The 20,586-nt window shown below is 38.0% G+C and overlaps 1 protein-coding gene across 6 annotated transcripts in view; it reads left to right on the top strand.

Annotated features, from left to right (window-relative positions):
• TBC1D5 (TBC1 domain family member 5) overlaps positions 1-17,817 on the top strand; it is a 318,071-nt gene extending 300,254 nt beyond the window's left edge. For 5 of the 6 annotated variants that reach the window (XM_041411471.1, XM_041411470.1, XM_041411472.1 and 2 more), the window contains 3 exons: positions 6,271-6,350; positions 7,099-7,275; positions 13,857-17,817. In XM_041411471.1, the coding sequence (XP_041267405.1) occupies positions 6,271-6,350; positions 7,099-7,275; positions 13,857-14,150 (551 nt within the window). In that variant the 3' untranslated portion in view covers positions 14,151-17,817. The remainder of the gene's footprint in view (positions 1-6,270; positions 6,351-7,098; positions 7,276-13,856) is intronic. The other variant, XM_041411476.1, reaches the window with a different exon arrangement.
• Positions 17,818-20,586: the final 2,769 nt, after the last annotated feature.

Raw genomic sequence — 20,586 nt, 5'->3', positions numbered from 1 at the left:
CTTAGTCAGTGGCTTCTCTTCCAGTTCCAGCTTTAAGGAAATAAAACCTTAGCAGAAGCTAAATTGTTGTAGGACTAAATTATTCGTTTCCCCATTATTTCCGTAAATATACAAATGTAAGGTATATGTTCAGCGAAATCTGCTTACTGTGTGTAAATTAGAGTTGACAGCTAAGAGTTGATTGTGTCTTTGAGCAAGAGGTGGACAAAATTACTTCATGACCCTTTCCAGTCTCCTTCTTTGTACATCTGCAATTCTTGCTATGAGTTGATGATTGGTAACTTTTTACTGCTGTTTCACTACTGTTTCTCTGAGGCCACAAGCATCACTACAATTCAAATATTGATGAAGTGTTGGGGCTCTGCACAACACATGAATCAGAGGTAGAAATACATCACTTATATTCAACACTGTAAAATAATTTATATTCAAATAAGTGTTTTGAAGAGTGTAGTGTTTCACAGATAATTTCAGATTTTTAGCATCTTTAAGTTCTTTAAGACTCAAATGTTGCTAAGTGGTGCTTTTAATACAATATGTAATTGTCACTAGAAGTGTTGGCATTCACAGTGAGGTAAATGAAAGGCTACTTAGCAGTGTTGCCTTCATCAACACTTAGATCACAAACACTATTGTTTTAGAAGGGAATTAAACTCCTCTCGTTTGTATTGTTAATGCTGGAAGGAAAATGCAGTGGTTGGAAACATCCTGACTTGCATTATTAAACAGCAATATCACTATGTCATAGAGCATAGTCTTTCTAGAAAGACCACAAAACAGTGTTAAGCTCTAGAGTTCATTTTCTAGAGTTCATTTTCATGCTCATCACACCAAGTTCAAGTAGGAAAGCAGTATTGTGAAAAGAGAGAAAGATTGATTACCAGAAACTGAAGTCCCAGTCTGTCCTTCGAGCCCGTTAATATTCTTGAAAAGGCAGTCTTGCTGTCACTAGTATATTGTGCAGGGAATACTGGAAACATTTTCTGTAAACCCTGATTTCATAAAGACAATCAGACAGCAGTACTGGAATATGAGTTTGGAGAGTTGGCTGTGCCTTGACATATATGGGAATGCTTTTGGCTTTTCTGTTTTGGAAAAATAAAGAGATGTAGTAATACCCTCAGTTCTCTCCTTGCTCCTGCCTATGATGGAAGTGAGAAGGTACTTTTGCATTCTGGGTTTGAGCTGTCTTCTCAGTAGTGAAAACAAGGGAGAAAAAAGTTGATTTAACATGACTCTGGCACTGTTGCTTGTTCACAAGTCATTGATCAGGAGCTAGTAGTAGAAAAGCGGCATTTGTAATACAGCTTGCAGCTATTTCGAGTTAGTCCTCTCAGCAGGAGTCATCTTCCTGGAAAGGCCCCACGGAGACCAGCTTAAAATAGAAATCATTAGGAGGGAGATGTGCTGCAAAAGCAGCAGTGAGAAAAAAACAAAACCTCAGAGAAGTTTGGTTTTCTCCACATCCATCTGATTTTATGTCAAGTGTGCTTTGTGCCTTCATCTGGCAGGGTGTTTGTCTCCCACCTCCTCGGTGGAAGGGAAGAGGTGCAGATTTGTCTTCTGGATGGATGGGCATGAAGAGATGCCTGAGGGGACCTTGTCTACAGCAGACAAGTTTTCCCATTCATTTAGTGCAGCTCTGGTTGGGTGGTTGAGTTTCTTGCAAAATCTGTATTGAATGCAAACAAAATTTTCAGTGAAAGTTACTTTATTTAATAAGCCTCTAAAATAATTATGCCAAGCCTAACAGCTTTTCCCCATTCAGAGAGGAATGTTTTGAATAGCCCCTTTCCTTGGCCTGGGAAATCAGCAGTGACTGCTCACACCATCATGGAATATAAAGCATTTCAGTCGTCAGAGAGCATAAGCTTTATCTAATTTTCCTGCTAGAAGCTGCTGTTGATGTTCTTCCTCTTTCATCGCTATACATAGCATGTCTTCAGTTTAAAATTTAGCAATTAATTTAGGGGAAGGAAATAGAAATCGTGATTTTTTAAAGTACTTCTACACTGAGTGTGCATGTAAAGTGATTCACAATTTGCCATAGTGTAAGAGCCAGAAATAAAAAATACATTTCATCTTAATTTTTAGCTGTTTCAATTGTTGCTAACAAATTCACTACCATCCACAATGTTCCTTCACATTTTTTAAAAAAGAACATGAATGCAATCATTTGCATGTTCCTGCTCTGTAGTTGGATTTAAAGCATATCGAGGCAGCTGATCACAGTCTCACTCAGGAAGTAATTATTGATTTACTGGTCTGGTATCTATCAAACTTAAACAGGTCTGCTCATTTAAGAATAAGTACCCCAAATTAATTCTAATTCATTATATAAAAGTCATCCTTTGAGATGTGAATCTGGTTTGAGGGCATCCATCAAAGTAGATAACGTTGCTGACTTCTGAAGAGAACAACTGGTTTAACAGCTCGGGTATTTCTGAGGCTTAGTCAGGCTCACAGTCAGGGTATGACAGTTCATTTTGTGATAGTCAGACGTTTGTTAGTGCTATTTTGAAACAAATCCAGACTGTTGTAATGTATCTTGTACATCTCACAGCAGTGCTTTGACCACCAGGTGAGAAGTTGCAAAATTCACTTTTTGTTTTCCTCTACTAAGAACTTCATTGAATAAAGAAATATTATCTTTTTCTGCAGAAAACATTTGGCATCAGCTAAATGAAATCTTGAAAGAAAGAAAAAAAAACAAACAAGGCAGTCAGGAATATTTGGCCTTAACCTTAGTTTTCTCTGTACAATAGGATTTCGATAACTTTTGAATAACAGCTATCCCAACAGATGGATATTTATAGCACAGAATCAATCTGGACTCAGTTTTGAAGAATATAGAAATCACATAATCTGTTTGTTTGATTCATTGTATAAATGGTTGTTTTTTTTTTAAAGGTAAGAAGGTATTTTCACTTCCAAATTGATATCAGCAGTTAAAGATAGTTGCTTTTTTAAAAAAAATAAAAAAAAAAAAAAACAGCTGTGAAGTACTGATATAGAGCAGCAGATAAGGAAAAAAATCAATATGTGGCAAATTCATTCATATACATGAAGCACTTCTCTCAAAGTACAATAACATCTCCTATCAAGGAAGAATAATTAAATTATACATCTCAGCTTAAAGTATAAGTCCTTCAGCCGAGTAATATTATATCAATATATATATATCAATACAGCACTCTTGAAATAGTATCTTTTAAAGTATTTCCAGTTGCAAGGGTACCTTTTGAGATACAGAAAGGTAAAATAAGCTTTTGTCTGCACTTGAGACCTTCTTTTCCCTCTTCATCTCAGCAACTGACTGCCCTATGAGGTCGCCCCAGCAGTAGGAAGACCTTGGATGAGAATCCCCCAGTGAGGATGCCGTGCCCCAGTGCAGCCATTCACAGGAGAGCAGCGCAGAGCACAAACCAAGTTTCGTGCCATCCCTCCTCTTCTTCCCAGCTCTCTTTCCAGTCCATGTGGATTTCCAAGGGGGGGTCCCAGCAGAAGGGTGTGATCAAGGAGGCACTCATGCAAAATCACTTTGCCTGTGTGCTTCACTCATGTAAGGGTTATTTTTTTTAATTCCTCCCTACTCACTAGACAAGGAAGAAGAATGAGCATTGGTAAATTTGGGTTCCACTCATCTGAAAGTTAAAAAACTTTGCGTTCAAAAAAGATGAGGGCAGCGGATAAGAAGCCATATGCAGTTCAAGGACATATTTAAGAAAAGGATTCATTGCCAATTCCACAAGGAATTCTGCCTTCCTTCTGTTGCATTGCACAAGAGAAGGACATCCCAATTTATGCCTTTATGCCTCAGTTGCTACTTATTGGCTGTATTTCCTACCTTTTTGCTCCTAATCTTTTTTCCTCTGAAACTGATATTAAAATCTGGCATTAATCTTGCTAAAGTAAATATGTGATGATACAAACATTTCTATTAACTTTTATGGCTGGGTAACTATCATATTCCATTCATAAGTTTTTAGAAATTTCTCAATGTACTGGCTCATCAAACACAGTTTCAGCTGGGTTTTAGAGTGATGATAAATTATTTTCCATATTTTTTAAACACTGATTCACAAAACATCTCTAAAGGTCAGTAATAATAGTAGAGTATTGCCACATCATGTGGAATACCTTTCAGCTTTTGTTTTCTTGCTCTTGTTGTCCCGATTTTTCATATTTCCTTCACTTAGTCTTCAGCACATTGGAGGTTTGCTTTGAATTATTTTCTTAGTCTGTCTGCTCAGTTCGTGTACACGCCCTAGTTTTTTAATGTATAGTTTAATTTATGTAGGGGTCATGCATGATGGAATACTTTCCTTTCTAATGTTGAGAAATGGAAAAAACAGTTGAATTAGGTGATTCAGACTGTGGTCAAGCATGGCTGTCCTGCCTATGAAGGCTTTGGACCTCTGATGTTTCAAATTCTGGACCTTTTAAAAGAAGGAAATCATGCATTCTTTGAAACAGTGGAAAACAGAATGTAAGTTATTCTTTTATAAATAAATATTAATATATTTTACTTACCAAACTGAGGAAATAGACAATTTAGATATAAAATAAAAAAGCAAGTAAAATGTTGCAATAATTATGGATTTTCTCAATTCAAGATGCTACATATTTGCAGAAAGATCTGTTTTTTTGTTATTTCTGACCTTCATAATGCAGTGTCTTTCTCATGCAAAATTGTTCAATTGTACAACAATTTGACAACTGTACAACATTGCTGCAGGACATTGCCACTGTAGTATAGTAGATAATGTGTGCTAAATAATGTAAGCATAGATCTCCTTGTTCAGGCAGGATGCTTTTGCAAATCTGAGTTATGGTGCCTTCATTGGTACTCTTGACCGTGATCACATCCCCTTGACTTTTGTCAGCTGTTGCCTTTCATGGTTCTAGACTCTTTCAATCCTTCTGCATCTCAGATTGCTTTTTAGCAGTTTATTTAGTACTTAGGCGTGGTTCCTTTCTCTTCTTCACCCTTTCTGTTCCTCCTTTATACCCATTACTGATTTGTGGCCCCGACTCAATTTCAAACTTGTGTTTATACACAAGTTTTAAACCTACCTCTCCACTTCTAATCTTTCTTCTTGTCCTGTCTCCCACATCTCATTATATTGCTATTTATTCTGTAAACACAAAACTCATACCAAATTACTCAATGTTTTTACTTGAAACTTCATATTGTGTTAGAGTTGGCAGTGTCATCATATCTGTCATTGTCAGGATCATCTGTTAACAGCAGTTCACTGATTTGGGCCCTGAGCATGCAGGGTGTTGTTAAAAACAAACAAATGCAATGCAGGTGTGGATTAATTGCACAGAGCTCTAATTGTGAAGTACCTGGGATACACATACTCGTGAGCAGCAAAGCATTCTTCTCCAGTGAGGAAGAATGTCACTGAGGGATTTGGGCTCAGTCTGTGTATGTAAGACAGGAGTGGCACAAAGGTCTGTCATTTTAGTTGACAGATACCATCTCATCCTGCCTGTCTCTAGGAATCTTTGCTGTTTTCTTAAAGAGTAGGAAAGCAGGAGCTGGGAGACCAGAGAATTAACTGAGTCTGCAGAGTTATTGGAGTTGTAGTTTCTCTTGGCTGTGTTGGAGTGTGGAGTTACCTGGGGTTTTCTTACCACAAGCACTCTATACCAGGGTAGTGAAATGCATCCTTGAAGGACCATGCTGTGGGCATGGAAGGTAAGAATCTCCTGAAGTGTTGGTACTGCACTGCTCCTTCTGTCAAATAAGTTTCGCTCGGCCCTGGGTCTTTTACCTAATAGAAGATAATAGAAGGGGAATTAAACTTTTTGTAGTCTTTCTATAAAGAGTATTCTAGCATCTGCAGTGGCCATGGGATTAAGATGAAGATTGCTGTGCTTCTACCTAAACCTTTCTGTGAGATGCAGCAGATTTCTCTATTTTTGAATGCTTTCCAAAGCATTTTTAAGTTCAAAACTGTATGTAACACAGAGGCTGGTGTGGTCTCCTAGGGGCCAGTAGTAGCCTGAGTTCCTTGGTAGACAGGGACAACAGAAGTCCTGCCGGAGCAGAGCATTGCTGGAGGCTTCCTGGCAGCAGTGCCAGGCTTTGGCTGGCCTCACCTCTGCAGTTAATAAGGTTGTCAATCTCTAGGTTTGGATACAGAATTGTGTTTGCAGGTCACAGAAGTTTGTTTTGAAAGCATCAGTCAGCAATAAGTTTAAGCACATTTGAATTTCTTTGGGATATTTTCTCTCTTTATCTTTCTTTTGATGTTACAGGAAATATTCAGGAAGTCATTCTGCAAGAACACTTGGAAAAAGAAGATGAAATTCTGGTTTCCTTGGCTGGTTTGAAGCAGGTATGACCATTGCTTAGCTTAACGTTCTCGTGCCCTTCAGAGCTATCAATCCTTTATCATTTTTTTCTCCTGTTTTATTCTTTTTGTATACTGCTGTTTTATCTTCTTGTAGCTGTTTTACTGGTGCATCAAACCTTGTGGTGTATTTTTATTTGTAACAATAAAACTCAGCTATAAAGAGTTCAAACAATTTGCACAGTATTTGCTCCTGTAGAAGTTTTGGAGGCCTCAGATCAAAACTAAAACGCAACACCAAGTGCTGGACTTAAGCCATGCTATCATTTTTCTTAATGCAAAATGTACTTGGTAGACAACATCTACACCCGTGTCCCCATTATTTCATTGTGACAACACTTGAATATCATTGAATTAAAGGAAAAAATACTACATACATAAAATGAGAATGCTGCTGAGCATCTGTAGCTCTGATTATACTGCCCTCTCCTCCCTCAAAATACATTTTATGAAGAGCAATGTGACATGTGTTAAACCTATAATGAGGCAGGGAGTAATCCTAACAGTTTTATTCTCTTTAGATTTCTTGGATAGTTTTTTCCAGACTCTAATAGAAACCACATTTCACTGTTATTTCTATCTTTAGCCAATATAGGTGTGAGTATTTACTTTTTTCCTAGCTTTTCAAAGCAAATATTTTGGGGAAATGGTGTATGAAAGCACAGAGCTTTAGAAAATGTAGAGTTCCTCCCAGTTTTTAACTTATATCCTTTCCCTTCCTATTCAACAACAGATCAAGGATATCCTGAAAGGTTCATTGCGTTTCAACCAGAGCCAGCTGGAAGCTGAAGAAAATGAGCAAATCACTATTGCTGATGATCATTACTGTTCCAATAACCAGAACAAGGGTTCAGGTGATGTCCTAAAGGGACCTGTCATGACAAAGCAACAGTTCATCTCAGGACAACAGGTAAAATAAAAACAGGTAAAATAAAATAGTCTTCCTCTAGCATGTCCAGACATTATGTGGGACACACCATCATTCCTGGTCCATATGAGAGTGGGTTAAAAGTGTATCTCTAGTTACTGCCCTTCTCTGATTAATTATTTTTCTTGTAGCCTTATGCTCTGCACACAGGTATTTAAGTCTTAATTGTTAGGTGTTTGGGGGGAGTTCTTTAACACTGTTGAATCACAGAATCACAAATTAATTTCCTACAAAAAAAAAAAAAAAAGTGAAAATTGCAGGTAAATGTTCCCATACCAAATGTTCCCACATGATTATTCTCATTGTCCTTGTCCTCCAGGATCCCATTATGTAAGAGCTGATTAACTGCATTGCAGTGTATTCATGGCCTGTGCCAAAAAGGAAATAGAAAGGAGGTTGCTTTTACCTTCTACTTCATTGTATTGACTTTCTCCTTGAATCTGTAAACAATGTTTTACATACAAAGCATACAGTCATAGGACAAGTTCATAGACAAAGGGCCCTCTCTGTCTAAGACTCAGTCAAACCCAAACATGATCTTAAAAATAAGTACTTTTGTGCCTGCTCATTTCTATGTTGGAGTTCTGTTAAGTCTGCCACCTTGCTGCTGATACTCATAAATCAGTAGCAGCATTATCACCTCAAAGTCTTAACTGAGTCTGCAGTCAGTTCACTTTTGACAAGTTTACTTAGGACCTACAGGAAATATTTATTCATTTTCAAATAATGACACAAGGTCATTCTGATTTATTACACACGATGCCCCTGAGTTAGAACACTTTGTGTTAAATGTATATATTTTAATTGTATTTTGGTATTAGAGGCAATACTGAGATTTATTTTTTTATACTCAGTAATGGTGAAAGTTTCAGTTTCTTGCTTAGCTGTTGGCATTATAATCACTACTTTCTGCTATAATAAGGCATAGTTTAAACTGGTACAGCATATTGGACTGTTCATATAATGGCCTCCTAATTTTGCCCTTGATTTCCTAGCATTTTCTATGAAGTACCTTTTATTTTCTTTCCAAAAATGGTAAATAATGGTTTTTGGTGATTTTTTACTTCTGGAAACTAGAAGGTAGAATGCCATATAACATGGCAGCAAGCTGTGTGAGGGTGGGTGGGTGGTTGGGTGGGTGGATGTGGGTGTGTGTGTGTGAGAGAGCAGACCCTACTGATGCTGGAGTAGCCCTTACCCAGAGGCTGGTCTAAACCATGTATCATGGACATGCTGGACTCTGGATATTGAAAGTGGAGCAGGTGAAGCCTGGTCTGCACAGATTTCTCTCCAGTGCAGATTTTCAAGGTGCAAGATGTACAATGAGGTCTGGGCTTATCCCAGTGTGCAGTCGGTGTATCTACATCCCTCCCCAGGAACTGAGTGGCATCCATGGCTCCCACAATTTCAAGGCTGCTCATAAGTCAACTATGAGCAATGTGAGTAGAGTTTGTACAAGCTGAACTGCTGCAGAGCATTAATGAGGCATTAGCACTGCATGGTTTATGTTTGGAGGTGCAGCACATTCATATGGATTAGCTTCCTCTCCTCTTATCTTCGGGAACTTCCAGTTATGCTAATGAGCAACAGCACCTCTGACGGAAAGGAAAAGGTTAGTGTTAGAAATGGTACTCCAGGAGGACTGGTGGTATCCTTAGTTAGGGATAGTTTGTCTGTCTGTCTAACTAGCCCCTGGTTAGTCTATGCTGTTTCCAAGCCCTTCATCTTTAACCACTATGCATAAAATCAAACAAATAGAGGAGAGCTTTGGACCCCTTTTAATAAAACACAGGACAATAAAACTGCAGAATAGTGGACTGTGATATTAGACATTGGTGGGCTCAGTTGTTGGCCCAAACCAGGCCACAGCCCAGGTTTTTAGCTCTGCTGAAGAACAGGGGCTGCACCGGTGCCCTGGGTCATGCTGAGAGTACTTACTGACAGCTGCAGGGGATTAAAAAACAACCACTTCTAGCCATTTTAATGCATTTCTTGCTTAATAAATTTCTACCCTATTTGCATTTTCTGCGACTTTGGTGATGCCCATAATTCTATTTGATGTGATTTGTACTGTAGAGATTTTTCTTTGCTGGAGTTATAGGGTTATTTTCTAGGACACTTGAAACAGTTACAGGTGTAGCTATTCTATAAATGAGATTAAAATCTGGTCTTTTGAGCCTGGTTGTTATATAAGTATAAATTATTTATCATCTTAGCTTTTTTTAAAAGTGTTCTTCCTCTTTTTTGTATCAAAATCCCTTTCTGCAAAATGAGGATAGAGATATAGTCCTTCTTTAGAAAAGAAAGCTGCAAAATTAAAAATGCAAAAAAAATTAAGATAAAGGCTAAAAGGAATGAAGCATTTTTTGGAATGTTTGGCTTTGGTAGCAGCATGCAGTTGACAAACAGAAGGGTTCTGTTGCTAAATAATGAATGATAATTAACACATTATCTTGCCTTTATGTCTGTTCAAAGAAGGAGGCAAAATGAGCTGCTGTTCTTCTAAGCTTTCTTGATTTGTATCCTTGCAGTTAGTTTTAACTCATTCACAGTGTGAAGGCAAATGAAATAAGCCTGGTGCTAGTGGCTGATATTCATCAGGAAAAATTGTTTGGAGAAGCCATATGGCAACGGGCGTAAGGTTGTTAACTTTCAAAGCTACTGGAAGTATAATTCTGTCATTTTTCATTTATTCAGTAGTGGCAGCAGATGGGAGAAAACATGCTTCACGTCAGCATGAGTTTCCTGAAACAGAAACAGGCGAGAGAAAAAGGAAGGAGGTATTTTACCTCTGGAAATACCAGTTCCAAAATACCAGTGTGTGCTAGGGATAGGCAAACATTCACCCGCAGCCCTTTTATAGGATTTTGGGGTCAATATCTCTGCTTTGCTGCTTCTCTGTTACTTCAGTGAGCTATAGATCTCCGTAACCAAACCAAAAACTGTGAGTGGCATGAAGAGTACTGTTGGGAAGCTCAACAGTAACAACAAGAAATTGGGATGAGTGATTTTCTTTCCTTTATTAAATAGCAGGATGCTTTTTCAACTGCACTAAAGCATACTCATGAAAGCAGAATTTAGGAAACTGGGGAGTACCAGAAACAAAAATACTGATCTTGCTGTGCAAGTGTTTCACTAAGTAAGATGCGTGTCACCCTACGCTAGGTGGAGGTTGAGGGCTGTGTGGACTGAAATAAATGATTCTTGATAGCTTGGAATAATAAAGTGTATAATTTTGAAAAATGAGGCAGTACTGCATTCCCTGAGAGCTTTTAAATAGAAGTGTGGAAAGTGGCCAGGTGAATTATGTGGCAGTGGTTGTTTAGAGGAATGTATGTTTCTGTTGTACAGGGCGGGGGGATGGGAACAATGTTCTGGCATTTAGGGCTCCCAAAAAACTATCAATACAGGCTGGAAGATTAGGGATTGAGAATAGCCATGCTTGAGAAGGACTGGGAAATACTAGCGGATGAGAGGCTGGACATTGCCCAAATGGGCACTTGAGCCCAGAAATCCAACTGTACCCTGGGCTGCATCCAAAGCAGTGTGTCCAGCAGATCAAGGGTGGTGATTCTGCCCACTCTGCTTCACTCTGGCGAGACCCCACCTGGAGCACTGCGTCCAGCTCTGGGGTCCCCAACTCAGAAAGGACATGGGCCTGTTGTAACAAGTCCAGAGCAGTGTGACAAAGATGATTAGAGGGCTGGAACACCTCTCCTATGAAGACAGGCTGAGAGAATTGGTGATTTTCAGCCTGGAGAAGAGAAGGCTCCAGGGAGACCTCATTGTGGCTGTTCAGTACTGAAAGGGGAGCTTAAAAGAGAGGGGGAGACAAATTTCTTTTTGAAAGGCTTGTTGCACCAGGACAAGGGGCAATGGTTTTTAACTAAAAGTGTTGGTTTAGATTAGATCTAAGGAAGAAATTTTTTTATGATGAGGATGGTGTGATACTCTGGAACAGGTTTCCCAGAGAGGTGCCCCATCTCTGGAAACATTGGTGCTCCAGGTGGACAGGGCTCTCAGCAACCTGCTCTAGTTGAAGATGTCCCTGTGCCTTGCCGTGGGAGTTGGATTATGTGACCTTTAAAGGTCCTTCCAACCCAAACTAATCCGTGATTCTGTGTTGGTGGAGCAGAGCCATGGTTGTGTGCTGCCTGTGTCCTCAGCCCCCTGGTGATGGCAGCTGACTCACTGACAGCTCATGAAGACAGCATTTCAAACAGACAAGATGAAAGCAAAAGGCTAATTACTAACAAATGATGCCTCAGCTCAGAAGTGTTTAAACAGTGAAGTATCTCTCCTTGAAGGATAGAACTCTGCGGTTTTAACTTCATGGAAACTGCTTGAAGTTTTTGACATTTGAACTACTCTGTGTAGTTCTATGTATGTATCAGGAGTGTTGGAGATCAATTTTGATAACACTTAGAAAAGGCTAGTTGTTGATCTTTTGAAAACCAATCTGTTGGGTTTTGTATGAATTTTATTAAGTCTTCTGCAAAAAGGGAGTTACTACCAAAAATAATAAATGCCAATTTCTATCAGTGTGACAACTGTCTTGCATTGGGACAGGTAACATTTTGGACTCAAGATACTTCCAGTTGCATTATAAAGTAGTAAAATCAGTTCATTACAAAACAGAATATTATATGTTATTAAACCTATGGTAATATTAATTATATAATATTATTATACCTGCATACTTGTAGATAACACACAAAAATTATAAATTATGAGAACAGGATATTTCAGAATTTATTAGAAAGGGAGATATTTGAATCCTTATTAATATAAAATTGGGCACAATTCTGTATTTGAATATATTTTCCCGTTCAGCTGATATTTATCTTCATTGTGACTTCTAACAATTTGTAATGACTATGCAAATGACAACCAAAGACTTCCAGCTCCCTCATTTCATCTTACAGTCATTCATAATCATAGGTGGGTTTTGCTTCCTGAGCTACAAGAACATTCTGATCTAAAATCAGTACCCAAAACAAGAAAATCATTTTCAGCTGTAATAATAAATTTTGCAAAATAAATTTTGCTGGTGGTCATGGATTCTGTAACTGCAGTTGTGGCTTGCTGATGCTTGTGGTACTCCAATTTTATATACCATGCTGTAGGTTCACCTTTATCCCATTCAGATTATTCCTCTTTTTTCTTTTCTGTAACTGCTTTCTTGCCTGGAGAAGAGGTTTTCTTTTTTTTAATACCTATAATCTCTTTTCACCCCAGAATGAATTTACTTTTCTTTTTTTTTCTTTTTTTTTTTTTTTTTTTTTTTTTGTGGAAGGGTCACAGGTGAAGGGCTTGTATTGCCACAAATGTGGACATACACGTTTCCCTTTACTTTTCCTTTATCTCAGTCTTGCATTCATGTAGTCAAATATATTGGTTTCGGCATCACACCACTTCAGGATGCTTGTACCTACAGACTGTTTGGCAGGTTGCATTATTACTCTGAAAAAAAACCTGTGTGGAAGCAACCAAGAAAGCAGTCATCTTCTTGCCAGAGGAGCACAGCACTAGACAGGAGCTGAATGCAGCTCTTACAGCAGGAAACAAAGTGTTGTCCATTTGGGTTGCAACCAAGCTAAAAGGCTGCCAGTTGTCAACAATTGAGAAATCCCATTCTGCTGTGTATGGCAGTCTCCCTTTCTAATTACATATAGCTCTGACTGGAAAAGCTGGGATTCTGAGTATGGCTGGTATAATGGAATATAAGATTGAGACTTCATAGAGTTTTCTGATGCACTAATGCATGGTCTTGAGCTACTACCTAAGTGCTCAGGGACACACATTTCCCAAGGTCTAACCAGACAGAATTGGGGTTCCCAGACCGTCATTTTCTGGAAGAGTTAGGAAATAGTCAACAACACTAGCCCTGGAAGCTCTGGCAACCCTGATTTTTTGAACCCAAACTGGTGCGCGCTGAACCAGGTCTATGGGTGGTTCAGATTTCACAAGTCAGGGTTTTACTAGGAAATTTTATATCAAACCATTCTCCTGACAAGCTCCAAAATGCTATTGTACATGCAAACCAGCAAAAAAATTCTCAAAATTACTTCATTAATACTACAGGAACTCACTGTATTTACTGAAAATCTTCACAGCTGTAATGTGTGTGTTTGATGCTTCGCTGCTGTGGTCACCATGTGGATGCACTATGATGATGAGACATGTAAGACTGTTAGACCAAAAAAAGTATTTTTTGATTGTTACATTTTATGCTTTTTAAAATTAGCTCAGTAGGTCAGAGCATGGTGCTAATATGCCAAGGTTGTGGGTTTGATCTCTGTGTGGGCTATTCACTTAAGAGCTGGGCTCAATGATCCTTGTGAGTCCCTTCCAGCTCAGAATATTCTGTGATTCTGTGAAATAACAAATTATGTCATCCAGAGTTAATATCCACTTTATTTTTCACTTTATTTAGTCATTGCCATTTTTGGATAATAATTATTCCTATGTCCCATTCCCATATGCTTGACATGCTTCATAAGCCTCGTTATGTGATGATACCGGTGTTCACTTCAAGTCCTTTCTGTGCCATTGTTTCACAGGCTACAACTGATCCGAGCACTAGTGAGAGCAAGAGTGCTGATGACTATATCATGGTTTCCAAAGAAGAGGAGAGAAGTAAAAGTGCTGTTCCAGAGCCAGCACAGCCCCTTCAAGCACACAAGGAGGCAGCGGTGAAGCCAGAAGCTCCGTCTCGTTCTTCTTTGGTATTTTCCGACCCTCTGATGGGTTCCATTTCAGCCTCCTCCAGCAACCTGAGCTCAAGCCCTGATGACGACAGTAGTAATAACAGCAAAGATTCTGACTTTGCTATTGTAAGCCCACTGGACATCTAATGAAACAGGTTGGGAGAGTTTGGGAAATCTGTCATTACAACTCAGCTCTAATTTCTGTGATTCCACGGGTTGGAAAATTCTTTGGATTACAAGGACAGAAAATAGATAAAGGTAGCCCATTTCAGCTGCCAAAAGTCTGAATTAAAATAAAAAGGCAAAGAAACAAAAAAAAAAGACATAAATTTGCTACTTTTAAAAAATAATATATACATTTTAATAACTGCCTTAAATAAAGACCCAGTAAAACCCAGTTCCAATACACAATTATTATTGATTATGCTGTTACCCTACTTAGGAGCTTTGTTACTATAGAACTGTTGCTTTCCCAAAACATAGAATAGTATATGCTAGGTACCATAATGGAAATGTATGGATACCTGGCATCAGACCTGAAGCAGCAAAGACAGGCTAGATTTAATATTGTCCTTTTACAAAATATGCTTGACTGGGTTTTCTGTGTAGGAAAGGGTACTGTTTCTTCAGAGACTGTGATTAGAGAAGTAGGGAATGAGTATCAAAAAGATAAAAGGCATCATCCTGGTAGGAAGTTTGTTCACCCTTGAGGAATCCTGGTTTCTTCATTTTCATACTGCAATAGCCTGAAGTGTGTTCAGGGCAGAGGTCTGTGTAGTTGTTCCTCAGTGCTTACAGGAGACTTATGTGGCAAATTCCTTGAGAATGGAGACCTACACAGCAGAGCCTTATTTGCCTTTCTCTGCTTTTTCCCGTTGAGAGTTCCCAGTTCATCTCTTCCCTTCTTTATCTTTGTCTACTTTTACTTCTCCTGGCATGATTTTTTTAATTTTACTCAGACTACCGCAGTTAAAAAATAGGTACAAGGGAAATAACAGTATTTCATAATGTAGACCTGAGCTGGTTGAACTAAAGCTAGCCTGAGTATGATAACTTACCAGGGAAGATTGCAAAGTGAAATGAAATGTTCATAATTAAAAGCACTTTATGTCTCATTGCTATTATCTTCTATAGACTCTGTTTACATATATTCCTATATGATTTCCATATTTCTAATCATGAGAAATATTATGGTGCAGCAGCATTAACCAACAGAAAGTTTCTAATTAACTCTGTTACTTGTTCTTCTATGAAAAAGCCTATTTTTTTCCCTTCAAGTCCATAGTACATTTAAGAACTGCTTTCTTCAAGTCGATAAGGAGGGCTTTCTGTACTCTCTGATCTCTTTAACCTCTGTTGGAATTCACAGAACAGAACTGGTGGTGAGTAGCCCACTCCTCTTGCAGGACCCACACAGAGTTGGCTTGAAGAAGCAATGTTAGTATGTCACTCTGTCGCAGCAGCAAAAAAAAGCATTATTTGCTTTTAAGATGCATTTACATTTTATACCATGCAACAACTTCCTATTTGCATGGCAAAGCTTGTGTTTGTTCAAAGTTGTGAAATTGTAGTTATTTGCTGCTTAGTCTGTAATTGTAATGAAGTACTGTATCCCAAAGATGAGGTGACATGTAATTTGCTGGTCTTAGATTTTACAAGGTCTGTATCAGTGACTGAACTGAAGAGTTAATTGTCATGTAATTACATGGTAGCTGCCATCCTTACATGTTCAAAAGCCACCATGTAGATCTTCAGACATTATTTGTGCCTTGTAAAATGTTAAAATACTAGAATGTTATGAGCAGGCATAGCATCACACCTCTCTGTAACAGAGTGATGCAAGTGGTCAGGTGACTGTTTCGATGAAAGATCTTAAGTGGATAACATTTTGGAGAGGTGTTTATTTTGGTTTCATTTTAAGCTTCATAAAAGATCACTTTGGAATTAAGCATGCGTGCCTGTCTCCAGTTTATTTTATTACCCTGAGTTTGCACGAATGCCAGGGGATTGGGTGGCTGGTTGATTTATTGAGGTCTTTCAAGCTTTTCTGGCTTTAAGCTGTACAGCAAGGCTTGTGGCGCCATCAGCAAAGGGTGGCTGTTGAAGAAGTACCTGTGCAAAGAGAAAAGAAATATTCTGGCAACAGAGAGAAATTTTTTATATTCTGTGATACATAAACCTTCAAAGATTCCAGTAGCTTGGCAGGAGAAAATGTTTTTACTTCTTTTTTATTTTTTTAAGCGTCAGTCTTTTGATTTCTGTTCTAGTGGGTTGTTTCAGGGATCACATTGCTATTTTCTTGAACAGTCTCATTGCCAATGGAAGAGTGTGGTTTGTACAGGTTTTTTATTTTTGTAAATTAGTTGTATCTTTAATGTTGCATATTTTAAAACAGCAGTGAAAGTATATAAAGATTTGGGGAGTTTCTAAGAAGAATCAGTGAATACCGATGAGCTGAATGCATGTCATGCCATGGGATATAATAAAAATCTCCAAAAGTAGAGAGATGATTATACAAATAAGATCAGAGTAACTCTAGTAAATTAATCTGGTTTGGTTGTACCATGTCCATTCACATCTCAAATATGTTGTCTCTGATATTTGATCATAGTGCAGAGATAATTAAAAGTATTTTAGTATATTTATTAAGTTAGAAACTTGTAAGTTAGATAAAACATCAAATCATCACCCTGTTTTGTGTTATGTTAAGAACATACTGAAAGAGAAATTGTCATTTAAAATACAAGATTCTTTTTCTCTGGAAATGACCTGCTCATAATGTTCATGGATAACAATAATCAGATAGAAAAATTATTAGCATTGCAAATTGCTGACAAAAACTGATGCAGCATTAAGACTGCTGATCTGAGACTGTTTTACTGTATCTCACATCTGTAATTTATTACTTTAAAGTCTCTTGCATGTCATGTCAGTTGTATGTGCTGCAGAAAGGCAGTATCATATTTTGACTGGGTATTGATTTAGTCGTGGAGCTTTGTATCTTTACTCTGGAAGAACATTTAGCCCGCTTTATTAAAGAAAGAATTAACAAACTTTCTGGGTTGTGCTTGTGCTGTTTTCTTAAAAAAGAAGGAAAGCTTTTTGGCTAGAATACTGGAAGTATAATTTCTGAGAACTAGAATGATTAAAACTTTATCTATATAAGCACAAAAACTGATTATTACTTTAATCAGATTTTATGTATGTTATCTGGGGAATAAAACTGCTTGTCATTTATCTCAACTAAACAATATAGAATATTTCCTGTTTTATGAAATTTCTTGTATCTGAAAATGAATCAATATTTACCATGACATAACTTTTCTGTAATTTCATGAAGCTCAGTGCAGTGTCATCATTGTGTCTCAACAACAGTGCCAGTATCTGTACAGTACATTTCTGAATCTCTATACTTAAGTTCACATTCTTAACTCTTTCCCATGATTCTCCGGTATGTTCTCATTAAATGGCATAGAGGCAACTGTTTTAAAGATTACATTTCAGATTTAAGGTGTACTTGTGCCTGGCAGTTACAACGTCATTTGTTCAAATACATCCTAACATGAACAGATTTTCAAATTCTTGGTGTCAGCCCTTAAATAGTACTTTTCACTTTGTGCTGCATGTGTTGGTCTAGAATGAATGATTCTAATGATTTATTAGACTTGAAAAGGTGCAATTTCATAAAATAAACTTCATTTGGCTACAGAATAGTAATTACACTGTCTTGTAATCTGTGCTGTTCTTTTGAGAGTGATTATATACAGTCTGTGCATCAGTGTTTGCCATGTCCCCCAATCTGCTAGACTCTGGCTTTAGTAGCTAAATATAGAGATGAAAGAGCATGAAAAAAGATGATTAGAGTAACAGCAACTTGAAGCATGCACACAGGCTTTCCTGCTTCTCACAACTTACTTAACCACTGAAATGGTAAGGGAGGTTTTAGGTATGTGGGGGAATCCTGCAAGAGGCAAAGTGCATAACCCTAGAAACAATGAGCTGGAAGGGGTGCAGCTTGAGACTCTGAAACTGTGGGTTCTTTAGGGTAGGAACCATCTTTTTCTCTGATGTTCTACAACAGACACACTATCAAAATTAGGATAGCAATAATAATGATATACTCATTATTTCCCCACATTTTGCTCTTTCAAACTGCAAGCTAGATTTAATCCAGTAACAGTAACTCAGCTGATAGCAGTAGTGTGGGAGCATCAGAATCTGGTCCCACACTGCTGAAATAAGTGAAGATGAGGAACAGTCATTTAAATAAATTAATTAAAACCAAAGAAACCTCACACCAGAAACAGGACTATAATATTGCCAAATAGAAAAAAAAAAAAAACTGTATTTCTTTCCAGATATATACAAATTATAAGAGGCATTTTCTAAACTGTGCTTCAGGTAGCACTTGTGTAACTTGTTTGACTACAACAGGTAGCTTTGTGCAAACCTATCTTTGTTTTTAACTTGTAAAAGCCTAGCTGATGCCAGGATGTGGGGAGTGTTAAAATATATCAGCTGCAGAGGGAAGACATTGTGGTTCCATTTTCTGTGAATGGTAAGAATTTGATCCTTCAAATCCTGCTGATTTAACACTTTCACTGGCTTCTGTCGTAACAATGTGAAAAACCCTGTAATCATTTCCAGAGACCTGATGGGAACTCCACTGCTTAAGTCATCACATGCAGTTGCAGAGCTTTGAGCTGAGAAAGTTTTCACAGCTTTGCCTTTGACTGTAAGCTTTGGGGGCTGTAGCAAAACCAGGTTTGTCTGCATTTTTAACTCAAAGACAATACAAAGACACATTTGAAGATATTACAAATTATCATGTCAGTATTTGAGACCTTTTGAAATATAAATGCTTCACAGTTTTGAGATGGAAGAATAGTTGTCAAAATATCTGGACTGCCCACCTGCTGTGTTAATTGAATTCAGCGGATGGGGAATATAGCAGCATTCCCAGAGCATCATTAAGCTGCCCTTTCAAATAAGAGTATATCAAGCAAACAGATACTAGAAGGCAGATTGTCAGTGGTGTCATATAGCTTTCTGGATAATATATATCTCTCTGCAATAGTCAGGAACATGCATCATTTCTGTCCACAAATGGAAGGGCTTGCAACATTCTGGAACACGTGGCAGAAAATGTAATTGAAGGTGAGCTTGTTCATAAAAACATTTTTAAACTTCAAGGATTAGAATACACCAAAACGATTTTTAAAATATAAAATAAATACACACAAAGCTTATTTAGGCTTGCAAAGATTATCAGGTCTCAAAAAAGTTTCATTTAGTTTAGAGAAGTTCAATGGAACTGCAGCCTTCAGGTGATAGCACAGGGTGACTGACAGGAGCACCCACAGGAGGTTGCGACTGCAGTGAACTTCTTGTGCTTCGGACTTGTAACTTTCCGATTCTGGAGAGCATTAATTCCAGCATGTAAGCAATCAATTGCACATGTTTACTAAGTTGCAAAGAAGTCATGATGGGGGAATTCCTCAGCAGACCCTCTTTCCAAACTTCTTTTGTTCTCATTTCCCATACTCGAGCCCGTCTGACAATTTTGTGGTACCCATAAAAACTTCAGCTGTTTCATCTTCTTGAGTAACTGAATTCTCAGTCACTGTGATCAAAGTTAGCTGTTAATCATCTCAGGACTCTAATACCCTGTGCCTGCAGCCTGGCCACTAGCCCAACCAGTGTGCTTCTTGTTCTCATGTAAAATCTGAAATCTTATGAAAATCTCACAATACTTCTACAGCAGGTGGTATCCATATTCAGTCCTCATGAATTCCCTGTGGTAAACTTTATTGTAAGTTTTATATTCTGATGTTTTCTCTAGCTATACTTCCATTGCAATTCTTGCAATCAAGAGAAAAATAGAAGAAAATCTTGGCTTCACTCAGAAATACTTGGCTTTTTCTTTTCTGCCTCTACTGTTAAAGTCTCTTTGCTGAGAATTTTTGGTTCTGCTTCTTGTAAAACAGCCTATGTGTATTTATACTGCTTGTGGGGTAAAGTTCTGATATATGTTGCCTTTAAAAATGCTGAAACAAAACACTGATTTCTCCAAATTTTTTTCTCATAATAAATGGGGCTTGAGTTAAGCATAAACTGTAAAAAATACTATGAACACGAATAGTGTCTGTTTTCAATTTCTAGAAGACAACATCTTTTAGTAAACACACTGGAAGGCAAATAATGCACTCTACCAAACTATGCCATTTTCTTTTTTAAAAAAAAATTAAATTCCCTTTTCCACCTGGTGAAACATGGAGAGGGAGAACTCTATTTGGGGCAGGGTGCTCCTGGGCACAGGGAGGGTGGCCCATGGTTGTGCTTGGAGGAAATGTGGGGCACCCAAGGCCATGCCACACTGGCATGTGTTCCCATGTCTGGAGCATGGAAAGACCCACCCTTTTGCAGGGAACACAAGCTGCAGTGTTGCTGGACAGATGGAGGATCAGAAGATGGAAATTAGTGTATTTTACCTTCCATGGATCTTTTAGCTTCAGAGGAAATAAAAACAGGAAAGCAATTGCAAGCATCATTAACTGTGCTGGCATTGCAGTCACTGAAATGT

This window comes from Onychostruthus taczanowskii, unplaced genomic scaffold (assembly GCF_017590055.1).
Source record: "Onychostruthus taczanowskii isolate IOZ18803 unplaced genomic scaffold, ASM1759005v1 scaffold36, whole genome shotgun sequence".
Classification (NCBI taxonomy): Eukaryota; Metazoa; Chordata; class Aves; order Passeriformes; family Passeridae; genus Onychostruthus; species Onychostruthus taczanowskii.
This window is presented reverse-complemented; position numbering and strand designations above follow the sequence as displayed.